Source organism: Cervus canadensis, chromosome 1, assembly GCF_019320065.1.
Source record: "Cervus canadensis isolate Bull #8, Minnesota chromosome 1, ASM1932006v1, whole genome shotgun sequence".
Classification (NCBI taxonomy): Eukaryota; Metazoa; Chordata; class Mammalia; order Artiodactyla; family Cervidae; genus Cervus; species Cervus canadensis.
The window spans coordinates 11078440-11103659 of record NC_057386.1 but is presented as its reverse complement, the minus strand read 5'-3'; the positions used below and the strand labels follow the sequence as shown (position 1 = coordinate 11103659).

Below are 25220 nucleotides of genomic sequence, written 5' to 3'. Positions count from 1 at the left end.
AGACAATATGATACAAACAACATATTTAACCCCTATATAAAACATATAATTGATCAAGACACACTAGGTTATCCCACAGAGGAAAGGTATATTTAATACTAGAAAATCATATATCTTTCAATGCATTTCAAGTTTAAAGGAGAAAAATCATACCATCATCTAACACATATATACAAAATGGCTTGGGGGGAAAAGCAACATCTATTGATGACTTGAAAAAATAAACTAGGAATAGAAAGACATCTTTTTAAAAATACTTTTATAACGCTGTGTTCATTTCTACCATACAACATGGTGCTTTAGTCGCTAAGTCGTGTCCGACTCTTGCGACCCCACAGACTGTAGGCCACGAGGCTCCTCGGTCCACGGGATTCTCCAGGCAAGAATACTGGAGTGAGTTGCCATATCCTTCTCCAGGGGATCAAACCCAGGTCTCCTGTATTACAGGCAGATAATTTACCAACTGAGTTATGAGGGAATCGGTCACAATTATACATGTAACCCCTCCCTCTTGGGCCTCCCTCCCTTCCCCCATTCCCACCTCTCTAGGTCATCACAGATTGCCAGACTGGGCACCCTGTGTGATACAGCAACTTCTCACCAACTATCCACTTTACACATGGCTATGTATATATGTTGATGCTACTTTCTCCATTCGTCCCACTCACTCCCTCCCCCACTGTGTCCACAAGTCCATTCTTTACATCTGTATCTCCACTGAGATGGGCACCTTTTAATCCGATAAGGGCTTTTCTTATTTCTTATTCTTTTTACAAATATCTATAGTGAATATCATACACTGATATAGAGGATGCACTCCTTTCAAAATGAGGAATGAGACAAGGACATGCAGCCACCACTCTACTCTCTGGGAGGTGCTGGTAGCACAGAAAGATACAAACAATAAACAGCTAGACTGGAAGGAAAGTAAACTGCTGTGATTTGCAAACCACATGGTAGTCTGTTAAGAAATTTTTAAATATGTACAAATCATTAGGATCAATGAGAGAACAGCAAATTAGAAAGAAAGAAAGTGAAGTCGCTCAGTCATGTCCGACTCTGCGACCTCATGGACCATAGCCCACCAGTCTCCTCTGTCCATGGAATTTTCCAGGCAAGAATACTGGAGTGGGTTGCCATTTCCTTCTTCAGAGGATCTTCCTGACTCGGGGATAGAACCCGGGTCTCCTGCATTGCAGGCAGATGCTTTACCGTCTGAGCCACCAGGGGTAGGCTAATTAGCAAATTAGCAGACATAAAATAAATGTACAAAAAATCAACTGCCTTGCCACATACCCTGATAAAAACTCACAAAACATAATGTTTAAAAATCTGTAACCACGTCAAAAAAATATAAAGTATCTAGGAATAAATCTAAAAAATGATAAAACCCTTATGAAATTATAAGATACCATTGATACACACTATGAAAGAGCAGAGTTTGGAAAACTCAACAATATAAAGATGTTGAGTTCCACGCCCCCACACCATTTAATCTACTGATTTGTAAAAAGATTGGGTATTTTCACGGAAGATCAACAGACCAAAAAGAATAAAGCAGGGAAACTCACCTTCCCAAGTATCAGGAATCACTGAAAACCTAACTGATTAAAACAGCTAACTGGCATAAAGAGAGACCCACGGAACAGAACAGAGAGCTCGGAAACACACCTACTCACTAAGGAAACCTGACTGAGTCCAAAGCTGGCATTAAATGGTAATGGTATCCACTTGAAAAAGAAAAACGATTTGAAACCCTACTTAAAAGTATGTGCAAAAATTAGTTCCAGGTAGATTAAAGACCCAAATTAATGGACAAAAATACACTTCTGAAAGAACACATGGAATATTTCGGTGACTGTGGCATAAGGAAAGTCGTCTTCAAGAAGATACAAAATGCCCACATCCTAAGGAAAGACTGAATAGGAGCCACTTCAAAATAAAGAAAGCCCGTCCACTTTCATCGCAAGAGAACAGAAGCAAATAGACAAACCCAGAAACCAAGCCATAAACTCAGGGACATTTGCAACTGACAAAAATGGTAAAGGGTTTCTGTCTAGAATACAAAGAATTCCTTCAAATAAGTAAGAAAAAGACACACAACCTAAGTGAAAAACAGGAAACACCACTGCAAGAGGGGGAGCCTATGTGGCCAACCCAGAAACCGGAAGGCACTTGCATTTGGTTTTGTGGAAATGAATTAACTTTTGATGGCTCCACAGAAGCTACAGGTGAACAGGATCTGCAGCCAACCACCAAAACTTACAGATTCTTGTAAAAAGATAAACGAATTGGGTTCACAGGAATCTTTTATGGTGCACCCACCTTGTTGAAGACCCAGATCTCGCCATTCACGGTGGGCCTGGGCACCCCATGGCCGTTGTAGTGGAAGAGGACCCGCTCCTCCTTGGCATTTCGGCGTAAAGATGTGCAAAGCTTCTTCACTTCATCCACAGTCGGATCAAGGCTCTGTTTGTACCGTGCCTGTTGCAGGAGACAAAAATTAAGAAACTTATCATGGATTCATGGGAATATGTAAAACTAAAACTCCATCCTTTACTCCGAGTTTGCACTGAATGGACACTGCACAAATGACCTCATGTCTCTCCATCTCCAGCTGGGATGATGCCTACTTCACAGAGAGATTGTGAACATTCATTTACTGCACAAATATTTATTGCGAAGATCCCATGAGATAAATAAGTAATGCCTGCCACACAGTAACATGAGTAAAAGGTAGCACCACTGTGATATCAAAAATATTTCTTAGAAGCATTAAATCTCTTTGGAACACTGGAATGTGGAAGAGACAACTTACTTAAACACAGAAAGCTGTAATATATACAGCGGCAGGGGAGAATAGTTTCAAAAAGACAAGGTAAGAACGCAGAATGCCCCTCTTGCTTAGTCATATTCGCCCAGCTTGGCCACCTGCCACTACTCCTGCCTGGACCCTTGCTGATGAACCTAAAGAATACACAGAAATCAGTAGCCATATACACATACATATACACACAATCGATAGATGGTTAAAGGACACAACTGTAAGGAACTCCCACTTTTAAAGCAACAAAGAAGATTAAACTTAACAAGAAATGCACAAAAATCTGAGAAGGAAATTTTATAAAACTCTCCTGGAAAACAGAAGGAAGCATGAACAAACTGAAGATACTCCCAGCCTGGGGAAGATACACCCACATTCTTAAGACATCAGTTCTCCCCAGGTTAAGAGTCCACATGTTCCCAACAAATAAAACAACAAACTATTTCACGGAGCTGCTACTGAAGTTTGCATGGAAAATAAACATGCCAGAACACTCAGGAAAACACTGAAAGGAGAGGTATGAGGGGTCCTGCTCACTGACATTTCAACCTCCTCTGGGCCTCTATAAGGAATCAAGTGAGGATCGGGGCCCAGAGAGACCAGCCCACCAGGGAGCTACTACAGAGTCCAGAATTTGGTCCAAACATGTTTCCTCATGCAGTCACAATGTTACGAACACTGATTTTATTTCATTAGAAACTGTGCTGACACCAAGAGAACCTGAGTCTGCCCCCTCCGCACAGCTATCCAGCTAGGATATGTGAAGTCCTGGCTCCACTGAAAGACCATTCAGTGTCCCCCGAGGTTAGTCCTAAACAAGAGTGTTGTTCTCCCCTACCACACACAAGGTCACGGGGTTGACATTACTCGGAGACATCAGTAAAGTTGGGGATTCGTTATTTCTGACCTTGGCTCCATCAAGGTCTTCTCCTGTGGGATGCAAAAAATGATTCAGTCTCATTTTCTTACCTATCACCCAGAAAGGACACATTAATGGACCAGCATGAAAGGCACTACAGATATTAATAATATGCCTCCTGGGGCTTTATGGGAATTAATTAATATTTTTAAGGGCTTTGAAATGAGAAGCACTAAATTAAATGTCACCACACCATGTTAAGGTTTTGTTTCAAAACGAGAATGCCCGGGATAATGGCTCCGCGGCTGGAGGGAGTGCCGAGGCACAGGAAGCATCTCACCATTTGGGAGATTTGTGACAACTGTAGCTGGGCGTATTAAATGACAATGCAAGTCTCTGAAATACTGCCTGTTGTGCTGGGCACTGCTACTGTAAGTCCAAATCTCGAGACAGAACAAAATACAACAGTGGAAATTTTTGGGGATGTGAAAAAGGAAGAGAACAGAAGATAGAACAACAGGAGGAAGGAGGAAAGGAAAACTGGCCCTGGGCTTAGTGAAGGGGATGGGGCTCCAGACTTCACTTCCTTCCAGGACTGTCTCCAGCTAACTCTAAATGCTAACAAAGCCTAAGCAGACTCTGCCTTCCCTGCGGAGGCGGACCCTCCTCCTGCAGATTCCAGAGGCATGCAGCGTGGGGGCGGTGGGGGGGGGGGGGAGGAGTGACTCTGCTTCAAGACGCTCAGTGGGCAGTGGAGGCCCTTCTCCATCTGGTGCAGCCTCACATGGCGCTGCTGTTGTGCCTGCAGGAGAATAACAGCAGTGCCCAGGGAGGAGCAGGGGCTCTGCTGGGTGGTCTCACAACAGAATCTCACAAGGAAGAAACCTGTGCTACAGGAGCGGCACTGCCTGTGCTCCTCTGGGGTTTCTAGTAAAGATTACTGTGCATTACTTGACTGGGAATGTGATTATGAATAATGTTATTTCCATCCTTCTACGGCAATGAGCAATACCTCAAGTTCAGAACCAAGAAACAGAAATGCCTGATTTTCTCAGAACAGTCTAGGAGGAATAAGCATACTGTTGGATTTTGGGCTGCTTCTGCCTTTGTTCCAGGGTCTTGCTAAGATTTCACCCTCTCCCTCTCCTTCCCAAATAGGAAGCAAAGGCTTCCAGGAAGCTGCTGGGCAGGGGGAAGGTCAGGTCTGCTCAAAGGACACCTGTCTCGGGTGGTGCCCCATGTAAGAAAACTCCAAGCCCTTGGCAGTTCAGGAGCTGTACAGCACCACCCCTCACAAAACGCTTACCGTGCTACAGCCCTCTGCGTCCTCACCATCACTACCGAGGCCAAACCACTGCGATCACCACCACCACCATCATTATCAGCACCTCCAGGACCAACACCATCGTCACATCCCATCACCATCATCATCACCACGTCCCTCTCCTCTTCCCTCAGACTGCTCTGACTGTTGTCTCTTACCTCTTCCCGGGTCCATCCTCCTCCATCAACCCTCTAATGTGGCTGTGACTCAGCTTCCCTTCTTTTTTCACACTACATGCTCCTCCTGGGCAGCATCTCTGAACAAATCCATGGCCGAATTCCTTGTCGTGCTCCACATGTGCCCACCCTCTGGGCTCCCAGCCACAGTCACCGGCATCAGTCTATACCGAGTCACCCAAACCACACCCCTTGGGCCTGTCCTTTTTGATGCTCTCCTTCTCACCTCCCCTTCATCCAGTGAACCAAATGTGTGGCTGTACCACCTCTGCCTTCAGCAGGGGTCAAACAGCCCCCAACTCTCCCCAGGACTCCCCAGACCATCCTCTCCAAGTCTTTCCATTCAGTCACAGCCTTCCCACTTAAACACACAGCAACCAGGTCACTTGCCCCTGAAAATCAAATCCTCAGTGGGGGTGTCTGCTGCCCCCAAGACAGCCACCATGCCTGACCATGGCACGGACACCTTGGCCGCCCCACCCCACGGCCCTCCGCTCAGCCACTGTATCCTTCCCAGGGGTCCTGAGCAAGCTGTGCCCTTTCACACAGACCTCAAAGCTACTCTGTTGGTAGGAAGAACACAAGGCGAGGTGTTGTGCAGCACAAGACCACTGTCCAGTCCACTCGCACGTTTTATTTTTTGTTTAAATGTTTTCACTATTTCATAGTAAGATGCTATCCTGTACAATTTTTTCCAGTGTTATCATTATAAGACTGTTTCCTCAGCCCCCAATCTCTTAATCGAAAAACAAACAAACAAAAACCAACAACTGTTTACCTTTTAAATTGAAATGGAATACTTGAGTCCTTGAAGTACAAACAGGAGGCAGGAGCCTCCAATAAACTGGTGTTCAGTCTATAAATCGCCTCCCTGCCCCCCACCCAGAATCCACTCAGCCCTAATGGAACTCACAGACATTGCGCTGGCTCTGAGCATCACACCTATGGAAACAGGTGCAGTTTTCATCTAAAATGTAACCACAGCCTTCCCAAACTCGTCACCAAAAGGTGGATCTTGAACAAATCAAAACCATCTCATGAGAAAAGAAGGCAGCCCAGAGCCCTTCGGCAGAGCGGGAGCAAGGCCCCCAGCCCAGCCTGGTGCCTGGCCTGCAGGCCTTGCCTTGGCTTTCATGCTTATGCACCTGTGCAGCCTGAGTCTGGTCACTCAGTACAGGTAGAACCGAGTTTAGCTGCTTTTCAGAAATAAAAGAGAAGTCTAGAAACACAGAAGTCTTTGATCACTTTCCAATTGGTTCCCACCTTTTCATATTATCCTGGAATTTTATGTCACATACAGAGATAGAATGCATGAGCCATCACACTGACCCGTTAGGAGGACCCTGGCTCTGAAAGTGGCTGACAGACTAGGGCCGTTCTACCTGCCCAGGTCATCACTAAAATAAGAGGCTCACGACATGTGGTCTGCAGAAAGATCTGATCTGACTTAGATTTATGTCTACCTCAACAATCCAGGGCCCCTTTTTACCATTCATTAAGTAGTAATTTATTTTCTGTCTTCTAAGAATCCCTCTTCTTGACTCATAGTCCTCAAGGCTCCAGCACAGACTGTTCTAGCAATCTGCTCCACCCACTTCATAGTGCTGGCTGAGCAGCAGACACAAATATTTTCAGGTATCCCACCACCCACGCCCTGCCAAGATCTGCCAAGGGCAGTGATGTCTCAAAGGAGGCTTTGACTGCGTTAAGACAAGTGACTGAACCACCTCACCATAGCCCGCCCTAAAATCAAGTTCCAGTCCATTTCCAGGCCTGACAGCAAAGCCGCCGGCTGTCAATGATACACTGAGCCTCCAGGGAGAGAGAGGGGCTGCAAGCAAGCCAAGTTTCAGTGAGGTCCCTTGGAAAGTTTTGGAGTCCTCCTGGTCACCTCCTGTCCACGCCCTCTGTATCCATGACAGCTCTATGGTGGCCTCTTCCCTAGGGTCTCTGTGCTGCCTCCACCCCTCCCCACTCAATACTGGAGATGAGTCACACAGGAATCAGGTGTGCCCAGTGGCGAGTCCCTCCCCTCTGCAAGAGCTGGGGTCCCTGATACGGAGGGCTTGGGTTCATCCCCAGATCAGTGATTTACCAGCCATTCAACCTAGGAAAGCTCACAAACCCAACCCAACCTCACTTTCCTCCTCTGTAAAACTAAAACACTACTGCCCCTGACTACTCCCCAGGCTGCGGGGACTACATGAGAAAGTACAAACAGTAAGCTGGAGGACACGGGTGGAGATTGGCACTGGCACTGTACTTCTGACGTGCCAGCCTCCTGACCTTCACACCCACTGTGCAAAGTAGGCGTCGTCATCACACCTGTCTTACAGATAGGGAGCTGGGGCACAGAGAGGTGTGGCAACGGCCACGAGGTCACACAGCTGGCACCGGCCAGGGCCCATTTTGAAGTCAGAAGCATGAGGACATCCACGGAGACCCCGAGACCAATGGTGAGCTTTCTTGTGTTGCTGCAAACTGGGGACAAGCAGGGAGTAGAAAGACGGGCCGTCCCTGGCCATCCTCACTTGCTGGCATCCTGTCATGCTTCAATATGGCCCCTGGGCTCTGACACCCCACTAACAGGAAGGCCTTCCTCTCAAGAAGGGCTCATACTCTGAGCACCTGCCTTGAATGAGCAGCAAAGATGAGAACTGCTTGGGAGACTGAGAATAGCTTAAGTCACTCACGGCTACTGATTTTTCCAAATAATTCCACATCAGCACTGACTCCCTCCTTACACTAATGCCGGACTACCTCCAAGCAACATCAATAACTGCTAGTGACCTGGAACACTCAAAATTTACAAATCTGCCTGGTGGGCACAGAAGGAGAAAACTCAGAATGTAATAATCTGTATGCAGCAAGTGGAGGGGGCGGGAGACGGGAGACTGAACCTCAGTCCCTAGGGCCAGAGCATTCACTGGACACAGGAATATGGGCATTCCAAACCTGCAGTTGTGCTCTGAGCCACTGCCACAGCTGCAGAGAACTTCTGGAAACAGCTCATATATGTTATCTTTAGCAGTAACAAAATGAACAAAGGGAACAAATAAACACCTAGCAGAGTGAGGAGGAAATAGGTATCGTTAAATGGTTGCCAAACCAGGCCAGGATAGCGGTCTGCTGGGGCGTGCCCACCACCTTGAGCCAAGCTGGAATTCATTCAGAGAAACAGCCACCAAGTTGACTCATGAGAAGGTGTCCCTGCTTTTACCTCCTACCACCAGAGTCCACTCTGAGTCAAGCACCAGAGAGGGCTGTCCCATGGTCCAGGAGCCAAAAGGAGGGTTGAACTCTCAGAGTCTATATCTCCAGCTAGTCTATGGCCATAAATTCAAACTTTCATCTGCCATAAGAAGCATTCTTGCTAACCCCATTCATTTACTTTTCAAAGAAATTTCTCATTTCTTATTAGATTTCTTATAATGTTCAAGATCATGTCTGTAGGGGCTAGTCTGATTTCTCCATGGAGGCTCAGAAATCTGGGAGTGACAGGATGGGATGAGCTGCTGGCTCCAAGGCAGCTCCAGAGGACCCCAGTGACCTCAGGGGCCCAGACTCCACACTCAACATTGAAGGAGTCTGCCTTCCGGGTTCGTGCTCATCTGCTCCACAGAATGTTTTCTAGAATACTAGTTTGGATAATTTTATCACCCCATGGCAAAATGCCCTGGCTTCTCTCCGCTCACTCACCGGTACAATCTGACTTCTACCCTGAGTGGGAGGAGAGCGGCTGTGCCTGTAGCACCCAGGCCTCGGTACTAGAGCTCTCAGGGCTGGGGAAGCCCTGCTGGCAGGCACGCGTGGGTGAGAAATGCTGAACACTAGCACTGAAGGGTCACTATACAAGGTCAGAGTAACTCCTGGTGTTTTCAACATGAATCTTCCCAATAAGAACAGTTTTACATGAAATCTGTAAAATCACTGCTTCTCTTTCCTTTATGTATTATTCAATAACAATTTTTCCTTCCTTCCTTAATTTGCAAAAGAGGCAGGAGAGAATGAGAAGAGCTGGTTTAGTATTCAAAGTCCAGAAATAGCAACCATAGCTTTGAGATGGGGTCTGAGTGCACTTGTGAAATAAAGGGCTCGTGTGGTCTCTGCAGACATGCTTAGATTCTCCCCTCAGTGGATGTGAGAAACACTCTTGTCATCAGGGAGCAGTTCTGTCCCCCAGGGCACATTTGGTCTGGAAGTAGGCTTGGTTGGTACAATGGGGGTCGGGGGGTGGGAGTTCTATTGGCATCTGATGGGTAAATGCCAGGGAAGCTGCTAAATATCCTACACCTATGTTCACAGCATGTGGGGACATTACTGCCACAAAGATAAATTATCTGGCCCAAAATGTCAACAGCGCTGGATTTGAGAAAGCCTGCTTTAGAGGGAAAATATGAAGCTTTGATTTTAATGAGGACACACTGATTCTAATCTAATAAAGAGAAAAAAAAAAGCATGGTGAATAAAAATGTATTTAATATACTACCACTTATCTAAGAGGGCAACAAATGTGTGTAAATATACATATATTTATATATGTATATACTGTTCAACATATACTGTTCAGCAAATGTGAACTGTGAACACCCAGATGTTCAAGCTGGTTTTGGAAAAGGCAGAGGAACCAGAGATCAAATTGTCAACTTCCGCTGGATCATCAGAAAAGCAAGAGAGTTCCAGAAAGACATCTATTTCTGCTTTATTGACTATGTCAAAGCCTCTGACTGCATGGATCACAATAAACTCTGGAAAATTCTGAAAGAGATGGGAATACCAGACCACCTGATCTGCCTCTTGAGAAACCTGTATGAAGGTCAGGAAGCAACAGTTAGAACTAGACATGGAACAACAGACTGGTTCCAGATAGGAAAAGGAGTACATCAAGGCTGTATATTGTCACCCTGCTTATTTCACTTATATGCAGAATACATCATGAGAAATGCTGGGCTGGAGGAAGCACAAGCTGGAATCAAGACTGCCAGGAAAAATATCAATAACCTCAGATATGCAGATGACACCACCCTTATGGCAGAAAGTGAGGAAGAACTGAAGAGCCTCTTGATGAAAGTGAAAGAGGAGCGTGAAAAAGTTGGCTTAAAGCTCAACATTCAGAAAACTAAGATCATGGCATCTGGTCCCATCACTTCATGGGAAATAGAGGGGGGAGACAGTGGAAACAGTGTCAGACTTTATTTTTGGGGGCTCCAAAATCACTGCAGATGGTGATTGCAGCCATGAAATTAAAAGACGCTTACTCCTTGGAAGGAAAGTGATGACCAACCTAGATAGCATATTAAAAAGCAGAGACATTACTTTGTCAACAAAGGTCCGTCTAGTCAAGGCTATGGTTTTTCCAGTAGTCATGTATGGATGTGAGAGTTGGATTATAAAGAAAGCTAAGCACAGAAGAATTGATACTTTTGAACTGTGGTGTTGGAGAAGACTCTTGAGAGTCCCTGGATTGCAAGATCTAACCAGTCCATCATCCTAAAGGAGATCAGTCCTGGGTGTTCAATGGAAGGACTGATGGTGAAGCTGAAGCTCCAATACTTTGGCCACCTGATGCAAAGAGCTGACTCATTTGAAAAGACCCTGATGCTGGGAAAGATTGAGGGCAGGAGGAGAAGGGGATGACAGAGGATGAGATGGTTGGATGGCATCACCGACTTGATGGACATGGGTTTGGGTAGACTCCGGGAGTTGGTGATGAACAGGGAGGCCTGGTGTGCTGCGGTTCATGGGGTCGCAAAGAGTCGGATACGACTGAGTGACTGAACTGAACTGAACTGATAGTGTTCAAACATTTAAACAATTACCTACAGAAGAAAGGGGGACATAGGGCAGCAAGGATGGGAATAGATGCCGGACTTGAATCCACCTGTCACAGCAGAGAGCACAGGTTTGATTCCAGGTCTGGGAAGATTCACATGCCATGGAGAAACTAAGCCCATGCACCAAAACAGCTGAGCCTGTGTGCCTAGAGCCCGTGCTCTGCAACAAGAGACACCACAATGAGAAGCCCACTTCCCACAATCAGAGAGCCGCCCCCGATTGCTGCTGCAACCACAGAAAGCCTGAGCAAAGCATGAACACCCAGTGTAGCCAAAAATGAATAAATAAATACATTAAAAAAATTTTTAAGCAGTTCCTTAAAAATTCTAAGTAAAATGAGACAAATGAACCTAACTGTGTATTCAGTTGGCTACATAACCAGGCAGACAGGGACTCTTCAGTGTCTGTATCTACACCTTGATATCAGAAAGAACTGAACACACTTCATGTACAGTTGGCAGTAACGGTATCAAAATGCTGGTTTTGTTTCTGGAAAGGGCTGAGTGTAGGGTGGGATGAAAAGAATGAGTACTTAGGTGGTGTCCACGAAGAACGTCAATGCTCAGGGTGGGAGAAACAGATACAGCTTTAAGACCCAAGGGATTAACTAAACCTTGCAGTCCTGAAGCTCAATCAGCAAGAGCTCATAACACATTCTATCTTTAAAACAGAGAGAAAGAGCACATGGGAGAGACAGGGCATGAGCAGTGAGCACCTTTAGGCTCAGATTAAGCTCTCTAAATACCAATTCCTATTAAAGGAAACCAGTGCTCCCTGGAGTTTTGGCTGAATTCAGGCCTGGAGCAGAGGATGTACAGAATGAGTACAGAACATCCTGCCTTGTCATACAAGATAGAAAAGAAGTGATCAAAGACTACCAGACCTGTATCAAAGAGAACCAGGAGCCAATTTAAAGAGGCTTTAAGTGGCCAAAGAGAAAACATGAGCATCAATGATTAACAAATGCAACAAACTTTTATTGCACATGAAAGATAATGGAACACACACCCCGTACTGGTTACCTCTGGGAGAAATGCATTCATTATTTTGCAGTGGGGTTAAAAAGAAAAAAAAAAGTATTCATATTGGCTTTCCTATAATGAACTATATCTCAAGATACCCAAATAATAGATGAGAGGAAGCTTCTCTTCCTAGCAATATACGAGTTAACAGACAAAGAGGAATAATAGAATTAGAGCACCACCTTTTTACAACCTCCAGTGGTGGGTCCAGGTAATGATTGCCAGTGGCTGCTAACTTCACAGAGAGAAGACAAACCATTCATCACACATATCCTAAAGGAAGTACACACCATCACCTATGGAATGTTGTATCCCCAAAGCCCCATCCAACTGGAGGAATCTGGTCAAGCCTGGGGGGTGAGGGAAGGGTTGGCAGAAATCAGATTTCAAGGAATTCTATAGGGCACATGACCTGATTTATTGAATCAATATTTGCGGGAAGAAACAGAGATGGATGATTGGAACAGGATAGGAGAAGTGGCTTTTTAGATAAATTCTATGGATTAATAGGGTAGATCAACCAGTTATAATGTATCCACCTTACTTATGTTCTGATTCAAATAAGCAAACTGTGTGTGCGTGCATGTAGTTTTTTAAAGTCATAATTACCTTCAAAATACACTGAAATATTTACAGATGAAATTATATGATGTCTGGGATTTGCTTCAAAAGAAGCCAAGGGAGTGGGTGGGAGAGGGGAGTGGGTGGTGGCATAGATGAAAGAGGACTAGAACAAGTTGATAACTACTGAAGAGAGATGATGGGGAGATGTGAAATTTTCCATGATAAAAAGCTTTAAAATTAACAAATGAATAAGACACAGAAACAGACAAACAAGCAAACAGCATTTCAAAATGTTGCCATAATTAAAATGGAACTCCCCTAGAATTGTTTTTATGCATAACTTAATGTCAAAATTGGCTATTTTTGATTAAAATTTGCTTACATGAAGCATTTTGGACAGACATCTAAAGAAGGTGTTCAGACAGGTGAAAAACTTATGAGTGTGTTTTTACCAATAATCTGAAAGATTAACATATCTGGGAAAAAAGTTTCATAAACATAACACAGATATTGCTATGTCTCAGACACCCCTCTCATGTTTCATACACAATAAGAAGGTATAATAATGGTTCAGCTTACTCAGAACTAGTGTTGATTTTTCACCGTGGGTCACACTTCCCAGCTGACCAACAAATGCTGTCTTGCGCAGCCAGTGCCTCTAACGGGGTTGACAAAGCACTCAGGTCACATCATCTCCTCTGTCTGTATTACAAAAGCACTCATGGTCCTGCACTGGAGGCTAGACTCTGGGAGCGGGCCTGAACCCCACTGTGCTCACTAGAGGCCAGCAAGCCAGGGGAGCACAGGACTGTGGGGGCACAGGACCCGCCGTCCCTGCCAGGCAGTCTGTGGGTTCTGCGAGTAAACAAGTGAGCAACCATCATGCAAGCTGAGGCGCGTGGCAGTGTCTCTAGAAGCAATGTTGCCGTGGAGTTCATGCTGTTGGGAGTGAGAGGAGTATCAACCGGCCTGGGGAGGTATCCTACTTGCTTTAAGGGTGAGCTAAGGAACACAAAATGTGAGATAGTCAAATAAATGTTTATAAATACTCAGAGTAACACCTTTAGGCAGTCATGTCCAGAATCGGAAATGCCACTTGCTAATACTTACCTGGCAATCCCTCAGAACGGCAGTAGCCAGCTGCTGTTTTGTATAACAGGCCACTATGGGGCCAGCTTCACGCAGAGAGGGGCCTCTATGTGCACCACACAGCCCACTCACCCCCCTCACCCGCAGGGCTCAGGGCTGCGGAGCAGAGGCTGGACTTCAGCATCACTTGTCCAGTCAGGATGCAGCCCTGAGCTGGCAAGACTACATCCCTGCCATTGCCCTAGAGACACATCTAGTCTCAGGAATAGGAACAGAGAAACTAATAAAACAGGATGGGTGGCGAGTCACACTGGCTGCCTTCCTCACCCCTTCGTCTCTCCATCTCAGCACACCTTGTCCCACCAGAGAGGCTGCTGGGGAGGAAGAAATTTTCCTCTACCTTACAAGGTCTTTCTGACTGGACTAAGAATTAAACTGACATGTGACAGTTTAACAGGAGAAAATCAAACAAAAGTTTAATAGCACATATACACGGGAGAAGGGCTACCCAGGTGGCGCAGTGGTGAAGAACCTGCCTGCCAATGCAGGAGACACAGGAGACTCGGGTTTGATCCCTGAGTTGGGAAGATCTGGAGGAGGAAATTGCATCCCACTCCAGTATTCTTGCCTGGAAAATCCTATGGACAAGGAGCCTGTCAGGCTACAGTCCATAGGGTCGCAAAAGGTCGGATATAACTGAGCGACTGAGTTCACACACACAGTACATGCATGGGAGAGACCCAGGAAAACTGAGGAACTCACTAAAATGGTTGAAGCCCTCGCCTCAGTTTATCATCTTCAGCTAAAGACAAGAGAGAACGTTGGTGGTCGGGACTTCAAAGGGGAAGAAGGCAATTCAGGCAGAGATTGAAAAGTTAATGTTTGGTAAACAAATGTCTGCTTGGCCCTGCATAGACAATGGGACACAGAGAGGGATTTTAACAGACAGACTTTAATGGGTTCAGGTAAGTATACTATACTTATCTATGGGGGTGGCTCCCTTCCTCCAACAGGTCCTGCATCTCCAGTCTTGAGATTGAGGGGAAGGTCTAAGCTTCTTCCTGAGTCTTTTGGGCATCAGTCATCCATTGCTCTCAGTTTAAAATAATCTGCATGCCAAAGAGACATTTGGAGGTGGCAAATTTTGTTCTCCTACAAAGCTGAATGTTTCTAGGCATCAGCCCAAGCAGGGAGACCTGAGGGCAAGCCAGCTGAAAGGCTTCTGGAACAGTGTTCTCACAAAGAGAATGACTGTTCTCCTCCTTTCTCCCTTTGAACACAACTCTATGGATGTGATATTTGGAGTTGCAACAGCCATCTTGTGATCATGAGGGCAGAGTCAAGAAAACAGAGAATCTTTCAGAATCTTGGTGCTATTAAACCATATATATATCCAATCCTGGAACCATTTATCTTCAGCCTTCACAATAAACTTTTATTTGCTGAACCAGAGAAAAAGTACATATAATGGCTGAGAGGATGAACTCTGGGGACAGAGTGAATTGCAGCTCATACTAGGTTTGTGATCTTGGCAGATTATTTAACTTCTCCATACCTCCATTTCTTTACCTGCAAAATGGAAAGGAAGGGGTGGGAGAAAGAGGGAGCTCACAGTTTTTGTGAAGATTAAATGAGTTAATACATAAAAGCTCTTGGAATAGTGTCTGGCACACACTACCCATTATTGGAATGGTTACAAATGTTACTTGTTAGCAGGAGCATCCCAACTAATGGATTTCCTTCTCCCAGCCCAACACCACGTCCTCAGTCCTGAGCCCTCCTTCTATTATGCTCTGCCCTCTAAAATCCCCGTTCCTAAAGTATTCTGACTACTTCTCTGCAGATGTCTCTGAAACACAGGCAACCAGCCCTGATTCCTCTCCTGTCATTTCCAGCACTGCCTATTCCGCCTACTCTATGTGCATGGTCTCCTTCAACCTGATGCCTCCTCCTGACTCCCTATTTCTCTGCATTTCTCCCAACACTGAACATACCGGCTCACACATACTGAACAGTCAGTCACTTAATATGAAACATACGTTAAGTGAACGAATGTGTTATGTGTTTGTGCTCAGTTGTGTCCAACTCTTTAAGACCCTATGTTCTGTAGCCCACCAGGCTCCTCTGTCCCTGGGATTTTCCAGGCAATACTGGAAGGGGTTGCCATTTCCTTCTCCTGGGGAACTTCCGGACCCAGGGATCAAACCCGCTTCTCTTGCGTCTCCAGGACTGGTAGGGAGATTCTTTACTACTGTGCCACCTGGGAAGACCAAGTAAACTGATACTGTTGGCTATGTATGTGTCAATAAAATCCTATAATTTTCCATAAAATTAAAACTTTCAGATATGTAATGGTTAGGACCAAGAGACTAATGAAGAATGAAAACATAGCAAATTTGACCTAGACTATTTGTCTGTTCAATTTAACCAATTTGTTGAGCCCAAAGCTTGAAGCCCTGGGCACTGGACTGCAGGGTGGCAATGGGCTCTCACGTCGAGGGTGAGGGAAGCAAACGCCACAGAAGGGGAAGCCTCAGGAAGTGATGTGAAGTCAGACACAGCCTGTGAGATAGAAGCCACCAGGAGCTCACAGGGCAAAAGCTGGGGGCACTGCAGATGGTGCAAACATCACATTTCTGGGCTTCGGAATTCACTGTTAACCTCATTTTGTCACACATTTTAAATCTTAAACATTACACTGTGAAGCCATTGCTTCATTCCAGTGAATGAGCACTCTAGAACAAGAAGCAGTCAGAAATAATCAACATAAACTATGCAGACACTTTTCATTTTCTTTTTTCAAAAACAAAGAGAATTCCATGGCTATGCTATGGCACTAATTTTACATGATTCTTCACACATGCAAAAAAGCACAACATCCAATCTGAGACACAGAGATGAGCATCCACCAAGCGCAGAGTGCTGGCACAGGGGACTGGTGGGGGGCGGGGGTGGTTCTGACCTGTGGCACCTCGCCTGTGGTGGCTCCTCATCTGTGGAAACTGAGCTGACCCATGGAAAATAGCCACAAGCCATGCAAAGGTATGCACTCTGATTATGGAACACCCAGACAAACAGGTTCCACTCCTTGTTACTCACTTGAAAGAAAACAAGAGCTGGCCTTCAGCTCTGACTAGAAATGATAGGTTCAATAAGCTATGCGATTTTCACCCTCACGGCCTCCACCTTAAAGGCTCCCATTAAAATAAATCACAAGCAAGAGTTAAAATAAGTTACACTTAAGGGTCCAAAGCAGCATGGCTCAGAACCCCCTGGCTGGGCTGGGGGGCTCACCACCTATCCTTGTATACATCTAATTCCTTCTGTTCAGGAAAGCGCCTGAGACATGTGGTCTCATTAACAGAAAATCATTCTTTCCAGCCTTCCCAGGAGGAGCACTTTCCAGGAGACTGACTCACTGCAGAGAAATCTGAATTATGCAAATGGTTCAGGAAGGAAGACCTAGGAGTAGAGTTCCTTTTCACTTTGTTTTGTGAAGCATAAACATGGCCACAATTACAAGAGGGCAGAGCCACATGGGATGTGGAGGAATGAGTCTGTTTCCGAAACTGCAAACTGGGGACCAACTGCATCTGCTCCCCGGGCTGCTGTGAAGAGGATGTGAGTTCATACTATCAGGGCTGCACCTGGGGTAAGGACACAAGTTATGAGCGATACTACTAAGCTGCGGACACCCCCTGCGCGCGCACGCGCACAGACACAGACACACACACACAGACACACACACACACACACACACACAGAGTTCTTCATCTCAGAGACACCAAATCTCAGAAATAAGTAGCACTGGATGGCTTGGGTGGCTGAACATAGCTGGGAGGTTCGACTCCTACAAAAATCTCCTGCCAATGTCCACCCTCTCCAGGCACAAGATGACCCTGCCCCCCTGAAAGGTCACCATCACACTGCCAACTGGCAACATCCTTCCCCATGAGGACAACGAGCTCCTCATGGGGGATCTGTGCTCTGCTCTCCAGCATGACTCTGATTTAGCTTACCCTCACTGCCAGAAGGGATTTGGCAGGCCGAGGCAGATGGGAATTTATGGGGTCTAGCAGCTATCCCCATAACGTTAAAAATTATGGAAATAAAAAATATTCTATGAGAAAAATGGGCAAAAGACTTGAACAGACAATTCACAGCTGAAGACAAGGAAATGGCCCATAAATATTCAAAAATGTTCAACTCCACTTACAATAAAAATGAGAGAACACTGCTCCCCTAGCAGACTGCACAAACAGGCACATTAAAGAGCACCACAGGGTACTCTGAGAATCCGGTGCTTTTACACATTGCTGGTGGGAATGTACATGGTCCTCAGGTAGAGGGGTCTGACAAGAACCCCCAAAAACCTATACATGCATTATTTTTGGCTCAGTGATAGTATCACTATGACTTTACCTTAAAGATACACTCTTAACTATACAAAACACATCTGAACAAGGTTATTTAGTACAGTACCATTTGTAATTGCAAAATACTACAATCATAATGGCATCTGCAGGAGACTGAAAAACAATGTACATTTATATAGTAGAGTATGATAAGAGTTTTAAAACACAGTGAGAGGGACTTTCATGGTGGTCCAGTAAGTTAAGAACCCGCCTGCCAACACAGGGGACATAAGTTTGATCCCTCGTCTAGGAAGATCCCACATGCCGCAGGGCAAGTCAGCCTGTGTGCCTCAACTACTGAGTCCGAGCACCTTAGAGCCAATGCTCCACAAGGAGAGAAACCACCACAATGAGAAGCTCTCGCACCACAACCAGAAAGTAGCCCCTGCTCACTGCAACTAGAGAAAGCATGCATGTAGCAATGAAGACCCAGTACAGCCAAAAATAAACAAACAAGTAAATAAATAATTAAAGAAAAACACAATGAAGAATCTTCTAGAAACTGCTATGGGGTGATTTCCAGGATATATTGGGAAGTAGGAAAAAAGCAAGGAGAGGAGTATATGTAGTACAGTACCTTTTGTGTAAAAGAGAGCATGAAAGAAAAAGATAAACATATATGTTCTTATTTTTAAAAAGAAACCTAAGAAAGATAAACCCGAAACTAATAAAATTCGTCACCTAAGGAGGGAGATGGGAACAGCTGTGGGGAGACGATGCTACTCTTAGTGTAACTTCTTAGATTGTTTTGACTTGTGGGATTATGCTAATATTTCTTGAGTGTGCTGTAGGACTCACCCACTAAGTAAACACATGGAGGATAATGGAGGCCAAGAGCAGTGAGCACATGAAAGCCTGCATGCTGGTTCCAAACATCACTCTCCAGTAAAAAGAACCAGGCTCCTTGGAGACATGGCCAACTCCCGGCTCAACAGGAAGGGACAATATGAGCCTGCTACATCCTGTTGTGTCAGAAAGCAAATAAGTGCTCCAAACTGAAGCGAAGTGTTTAAAAAAAAAAAGCAAGCTTGAAAAGATAACCAACAGTCAAATCCGAGACAACTAGAGCTTCAAAATAAATAATGACAGAAGACTATTCTGCTGAATTTTTTATTTGATGATGATATAAAAGAATGAATGAATGAATAAGTGGGATGAAAAGAAAGCCCTTTCTTAGTATAATACCAACTAATAAATGTAGAAGGAAAAATGGAATTAAAAAAGCAGAAATGGGTAAAGTGGGTCAAGGGTACAAGATTCCAGTTATAAATATAAATAAGCCATGGGAATTTTTTTTTTAAAGGAAAAGAAAAGAAAACCAGCACTTGGCAGTCGTCATAGTAATAATAGACAAGAATCATCAATGGATGTAAAACTACAAGGAATGGGATATTTACATCATCTCAAAGTAACCCCCACAAATTACTTACTTATTACTTATAATAAAGGGGAAAATAACAGGCAGTCAAGAAACCTGGCCAAAACCATCTCAATCAATGATTAAACTCAGCATCACCAATAAAGGGACAAAAGGACAGCAAGTACCCCTGCTGAGTCGGAGACAGTGAGAGCATCACGTCTGCTGTACTCCTGCCAAAATCAAAAGAAAACAAGAGGAAGATGTAAAATGAGAATTAGAGGCACACTGGTCTGCAATGTCAAGAACATGGACTGGGCCGGGGTGGGGGGTGGGTGCGGTGAGGTGGGCAGGCGGGGCTGTTGGATGGAGGAAGGGTGAGTGTGAACCAGGGGTGGAGCCCAATTGGGGGCGGGGATTCAGGATGTTCCTGGAACAAGTGGCAAAATTTGATTATGAAACAAATTAGACCACAGCATTGAATCAATGCTGCATTTCCTAATTTAGATAAATGTACTGTGGTTACACAGGGGGAAGTCCTTATTCTTAAAAACTGTGCACTAAAGTATTAATGGGTAAAGGGATATGATGTTTACAAATGACTTTCAAATGGTCCAGGAAATATGTGTGTGTGTGTGTGTGTGTACATAGTAATAGATTTGGGGCATGAATGATAAAGAAGTCAAGTCAATGTGATAATTCAAAGTGCTCTTCATTTCGTAACAGTGCTCCAACAGACGGGCGCTCTATGGGGACAGGACAGTTTTGTCAGGGCCATATCCCTGCCCCTGGAAGTGCCTGGGACACAGCAGGTGTGTAATAAATTTTTGTTTTATACATGAATAATGATATGAAAAATAAATGAACAAACAATATCCATTTCCTTTCCACAGAAAACGTACATTTCCTAGCAGGGCGTCCAGTCCCCTGCCGTGGCAGGTGCGGTGGGAGCCACGTGTGCACTGGGACAGACTGTGCACTGTGGACAGACTGACCGGGGGGAGGACAGCGTTCCACCAGTGCCCTGGACAAACAGTGACGATGGCCAAAAGGCAGTGAGAGGCTGTGGGGACTCAGCGGAGAGGGGAGAGACTGAGGAGGCAGACTCCAGGACTTGATAATGGACCACACGTGGACTAAACGACTGAAGCCAGGCATGACCCCAGGTTTCCAGGCCTGGGCGGCCGGGAGGACAGTAACAATGCAGAGAAGAAACACAGGAGGAGGGGCAGATATGGAAGATTAAACAAGGTACATTTATTCTGGATGTTTACCAACTTCCCACATGAGGCCTAATCCAGAAGCACATAGTAAAGTCACATCTCTCTAGGTCACTCCTCCACGTCTATGCTGACACCTGTGGCAAAGGTCGCTGGCCTGCCAGAGGTCTACTTGTCCGGAAGGACCTTCGGTGGCCTTATTGTCCTCCAAGATTGCAGACAGGTAACACACCCAGAGGACCAGCTGACAAGGCTGAAAGAGAGGCATTCTAGTCCACGCTAAGAACACAGAGGTATCCAATTTTGTTTTCTTTCGCAGGTCACAGAGGAACCATATTTTATTAATATGGTGGTAAAGAGTGGTGATAAAACTGAGCTTTTACCAACTGTAGTTATATTAATTAACTGTGTCTACACATGAAAAACAAGATTTCTTCATACTGCACTTGTATTAGTTTTCTGTGGCTTCTGTAACAAATTACCACAAGGTTGTGGCTTAAAACAACAGAAAATTATTCTCTCACAGCTGTAGAGGCCAGAAACCCGAAATCATCACGCCAGCAGAATCGCGCTTCCTCAGAGCTCTGTGGATGAGTCATCCCTTTGCCTCTCCCAGCTCCCCACAGTGGCTGGTGTGCCCGGGCATTCCAGGGCTGGTGGCCACACTGTGCCCATCTCTACCTCCGTCTTCACAAGATCTCCTCTGCATCTGCCTCAAAGCTCCCCAGCCCATCTCTTATCAAGTTACACGTGACTGCATTTAGGGTCACCTGTCACTCCAGGATAAGCTCTTCCTCTCAAGATTCTTGACTCTATCACATCTTTAGCCACCTAAAGTAACTGACTGTTTTCCCATCTAAGGTAATGTTCACAGGTTCTGAGGATCAGGATGTGGGTAAGTCTTTTGGGGACCACAATTCAGCCTACCACACATTTTAAATGAGTAATGTCAATCCTAGCTATAGGAAGATCCCATATTACTGACCAATATTTTAATAAACGGACATGGTAACAGACAAATTCATTCTTCCTCACTGTTCAAATAACAGGAAAGAAGATCATAACTACAATAAAAATTTTCTTTATTACCTGACTAGTCAACAAAATATTTCATGAAAATGAGTAAAATAAAATTTTAACTTAATAAAGGTACAGCGAACTTCTTTGGTATTGGTATTTACAACAAAAAATGTTCATACATATAAAATTGGTTTTCAACACTGGATAATATCAGCCTTTCCTTCTATTTGTGCCAGCTGCACTCTGACAGCCTGTTTTTAATTGGATGTTGTTGAAACAGACTTAACCATGGTGTCGGACTAACTGTCACCTGTCTGGGGATCACACTGCAGTGTAAAACAACCACATAAGACACATACACTCCAGACAGCAGTGTGAAAAACCAAACACAATCTGCACTGAGCAACTTGAACCCTTCAGACCCAGGTGAAAACACTGGCATTTCCACAAGCACAGTTATTCTGCTGCTTAATTTAGTTTGAGACAATACTTAAAGGTGTTTTTCCCCTAAAAAGATATTGATCTGAATCAAAAAACAAAAGGAGTTACTCCGCTGCTATTATTTAGAGACCACGTTTTACTGACACATTAACTGCCCTTCCACAGAGCTCATGATGCTGCTACCAAGACCCTGCTTCCCAGGTAGTGCCACTGGTAAAGAATCTGCTTGCCGATGCAGGAGACACAAGAGATGCAGATTCAATCCCTGGATTGGGAAGATCCCCTGGAGGAGGACCCACTCCAGTATACTTGCCTGGAAAATTCCATGGACAGAGGAGTCTGATGGGCTACAGTCCATGGGGCTGCAAAGAGTTGGACATGACTGAGTTCACACACACTCCACTACTAGCGTTTAGAGACCATGGTTTACTGATACATTAATCAACCTTCCACAGAGCTCGTGATGCTGCTATAAAGACCCACCCTCTGAGATCTGCAATCCATGGGCCAGGCCGCCTGCCCCGACACGCCCACACATGCATCAAATGCATGGCTATTGGCATTGGAAACGGGCTCTTCTCTCCGTCACCTCTTCCTGTTTTGCACTATCTGAACAAGAATTTATGGCAAAAAACAAATGCCAGCTAGACATGAGAAAACCACACTTCTAACCCCATTCGTTGAGTTTAGAGGGAGTCTATCTCCCTATACGCAGTAACAACTGTGCCAGGCAAGGCAAAGGATTCACCCATCGACTCCTCAGGGGCCACAACCTTAGGATCTGCACAAAAGCCAACCTGGGAAGATGGGTACCGACCCACAGCAGAGGGGGCGTCACATGAACCCCACGGGGTCACAGTGCTACCATGTTTGGTCTTCCCCATCATTCACCAAGGGAGCTCCATCTGGAACGACCATGGGATTTCACAGGAACCAAAACTGTTTCTCACTGGGAAAAGGTTAGGGACCCTGTGTGCCCTGGGGAGCAGGAAATTGCAACTGAGCCTTGGGAAAGAGTGGGCATTTAGAGGAAAGGAAGGAAGAAGACAGAAATACAGGCTGAAAGACAAAGCCAAGAACTCAAGACAGAAGTTCCTACCCCAAAGAACATTTCCATTTCTCCAGTACGAGAGCCCCAGGGAATAAAGAAGGATTAGTTTCGAGACAAGCACCGAAGCAGAAACATTTCATGGAAAGTCTGAAACACAAAGCTGGTGTTTTAGGCAAAGACATGTCTGGAAGTGAAGGGTTGGGCATGCACCTCTGTAAGTCCTGCAGCAGACAAAGCCACGCTCCAATGTGATAAACAGGAGACACAAAACGACCATGAGGCTCCCAGGGTTCTAACCGAGAACATCTGGAAGTGTTTAACTCTGGGACAGGGACCATCTTATCTCCTTCCCTGTAGCCAGAGCTCTGGGAAAACAATGGGGACAGATTGGCACCAGTGTTCTTCCTCACCAACTGTTAACCCAATATGCTAGAAGCAGGGGTTAGTCAAAATGGGAGAAAAGTAAGGTTGGTAACTGATGAGATCTGGGTACACTCGATGCAAAACTGAGTGATTCCAATCACAATGAGCTTCAAAGCAGAAATATTAATTCTGAAGGCACATCGACTCCTTGGGTTTCCCATGTAGCTCAGCTGGTAAAGAATCCAACTGCAATGCAGGAGACCCCAGTTTGATTCCTGATTTGGGAAGATCCCCTGGAGAAGAGACAGGCTACCCATTACAGTATTCCTGGGCTTCCCTGGTGGCTCAGAGGGTACAGAATCTACCTGCAGTGCAGGAGACCTGGGTTTGATTCCTGGGTTGGGAAGATCCCCTAGAGGAGGGCATGGCAACCCCTGCCAGTATTCTTGCCTGGAGAATCCCACAGACGGCGGAGCCTGCTGTCACAAAACGTCAGACAACAGAGAGACTAAGCGAGAGCACGAGTACATCAACTCCATATAAGCCATAGGGGTTTAAGTTACTAAGGGAGGTATTTTCTCCAAAGCAAAATCAATCATTTGCAGTCTCAACGTTTAGGCTAAGAGACACAAAAGGGACAGAAATGAAAGAAATCCTTAAGTTTACATGCATTCAAGTAGGTCTATAAAGGTATCCTACTATTCCTGAGCCCTAATCTGAGGAAAAAGTAAATAAAAACTTACAGTAACATCATTAATTACCACCCCCCAAAAACTTAACTCAGGTAAAAGAAAAGAAAGTCACTACATTGCCTCTCTTTATTGACGTGGGGCTCGTGGTGGTAGACCTCAAGGTCAGCTGTGATTCCTCACCCAGGAAATGTGCCCCTACAGTTTCTTTCGCATTGTTCTCAAGACATCAAACTTTCAGCCAGAGAAAAGAAAAGAACAGAGGGATAATCACTAGGGGACACTATGAATAATCAGGAAAAGCAGAGGCCATTTCTTGTGACGTGAGAGAGAGAAATATGCCTGGGAGATGACAGTCACTGCTGGAAAAGCAATAAAAAGAAATTGCCCCACCAGATGGAGCAATAAAAACCACTGCCTGGGAGGTGAGGAAGCAGAGGGCTGTAGTGCCACAGGCGAGCAGAAAATCCCTGTGGAAGGCTCTAGTCTATACAGATGAGGAGTGCCGAACTGATGACACGCTCAGTCCATGATGACTCAGTCCATAGTTCTTAGCCCATGGTTTGCTCCACCCTGTTTGTGCTTTTTTTGTTTGTTTAAACATGTAGGTATCTTGAGTTAGAAAACATGAATGAGTGACTGTCTACTAGATGTCAGGTGTCATACACAGCACAACTATAAGCAGATATGTTATTCCTGCTCTCTAGTTTTTTCTTTTTCTTTTGAAATAATTTTAGACATTCAGAAACATTGAAAAACTAGCACAGAATTCCCATTTAGTCTTCACCCAGCATCCCCTAAGGTAAGCACCTTATATAACAGTGCAATTAATAAAAGTGGAAAATTTACGCTGGTACAATACTATTAGCATATCTACAGACCTTACTTGAACTTTATCAGTTAGTGAAGTCACCGTGGTCCCTTCCTGTCTGAGAGTCAATGAAGGACCCACATAACATGTGGTCCTCAAA

At 45.0% G+C, this 25220-nt stretch overlaps 1 protein-coding gene across 2 annotated transcripts in view; it reads right to left on the bottom strand.

Moving 5' to 3' along the window:
- RPTOR (regulatory associated protein of MTOR complex 1) overlaps nt 1-25220 on the bottom strand; it is a 314811-nt gene that overhangs the window by 184603 nt on the left and 104988 nt on the right. For both annotated transcript variants that reach the window (XM_043462839.1, XM_043462849.1), the window contains exon 4: nt 2326-2484. In XM_043462839.1, coding sequence (XP_043318774.1) covers nt 2326-2484 — 159 coding nt within the window. The remainder of the gene's footprint in view (nt 1-2325; nt 2485-25220) is intronic.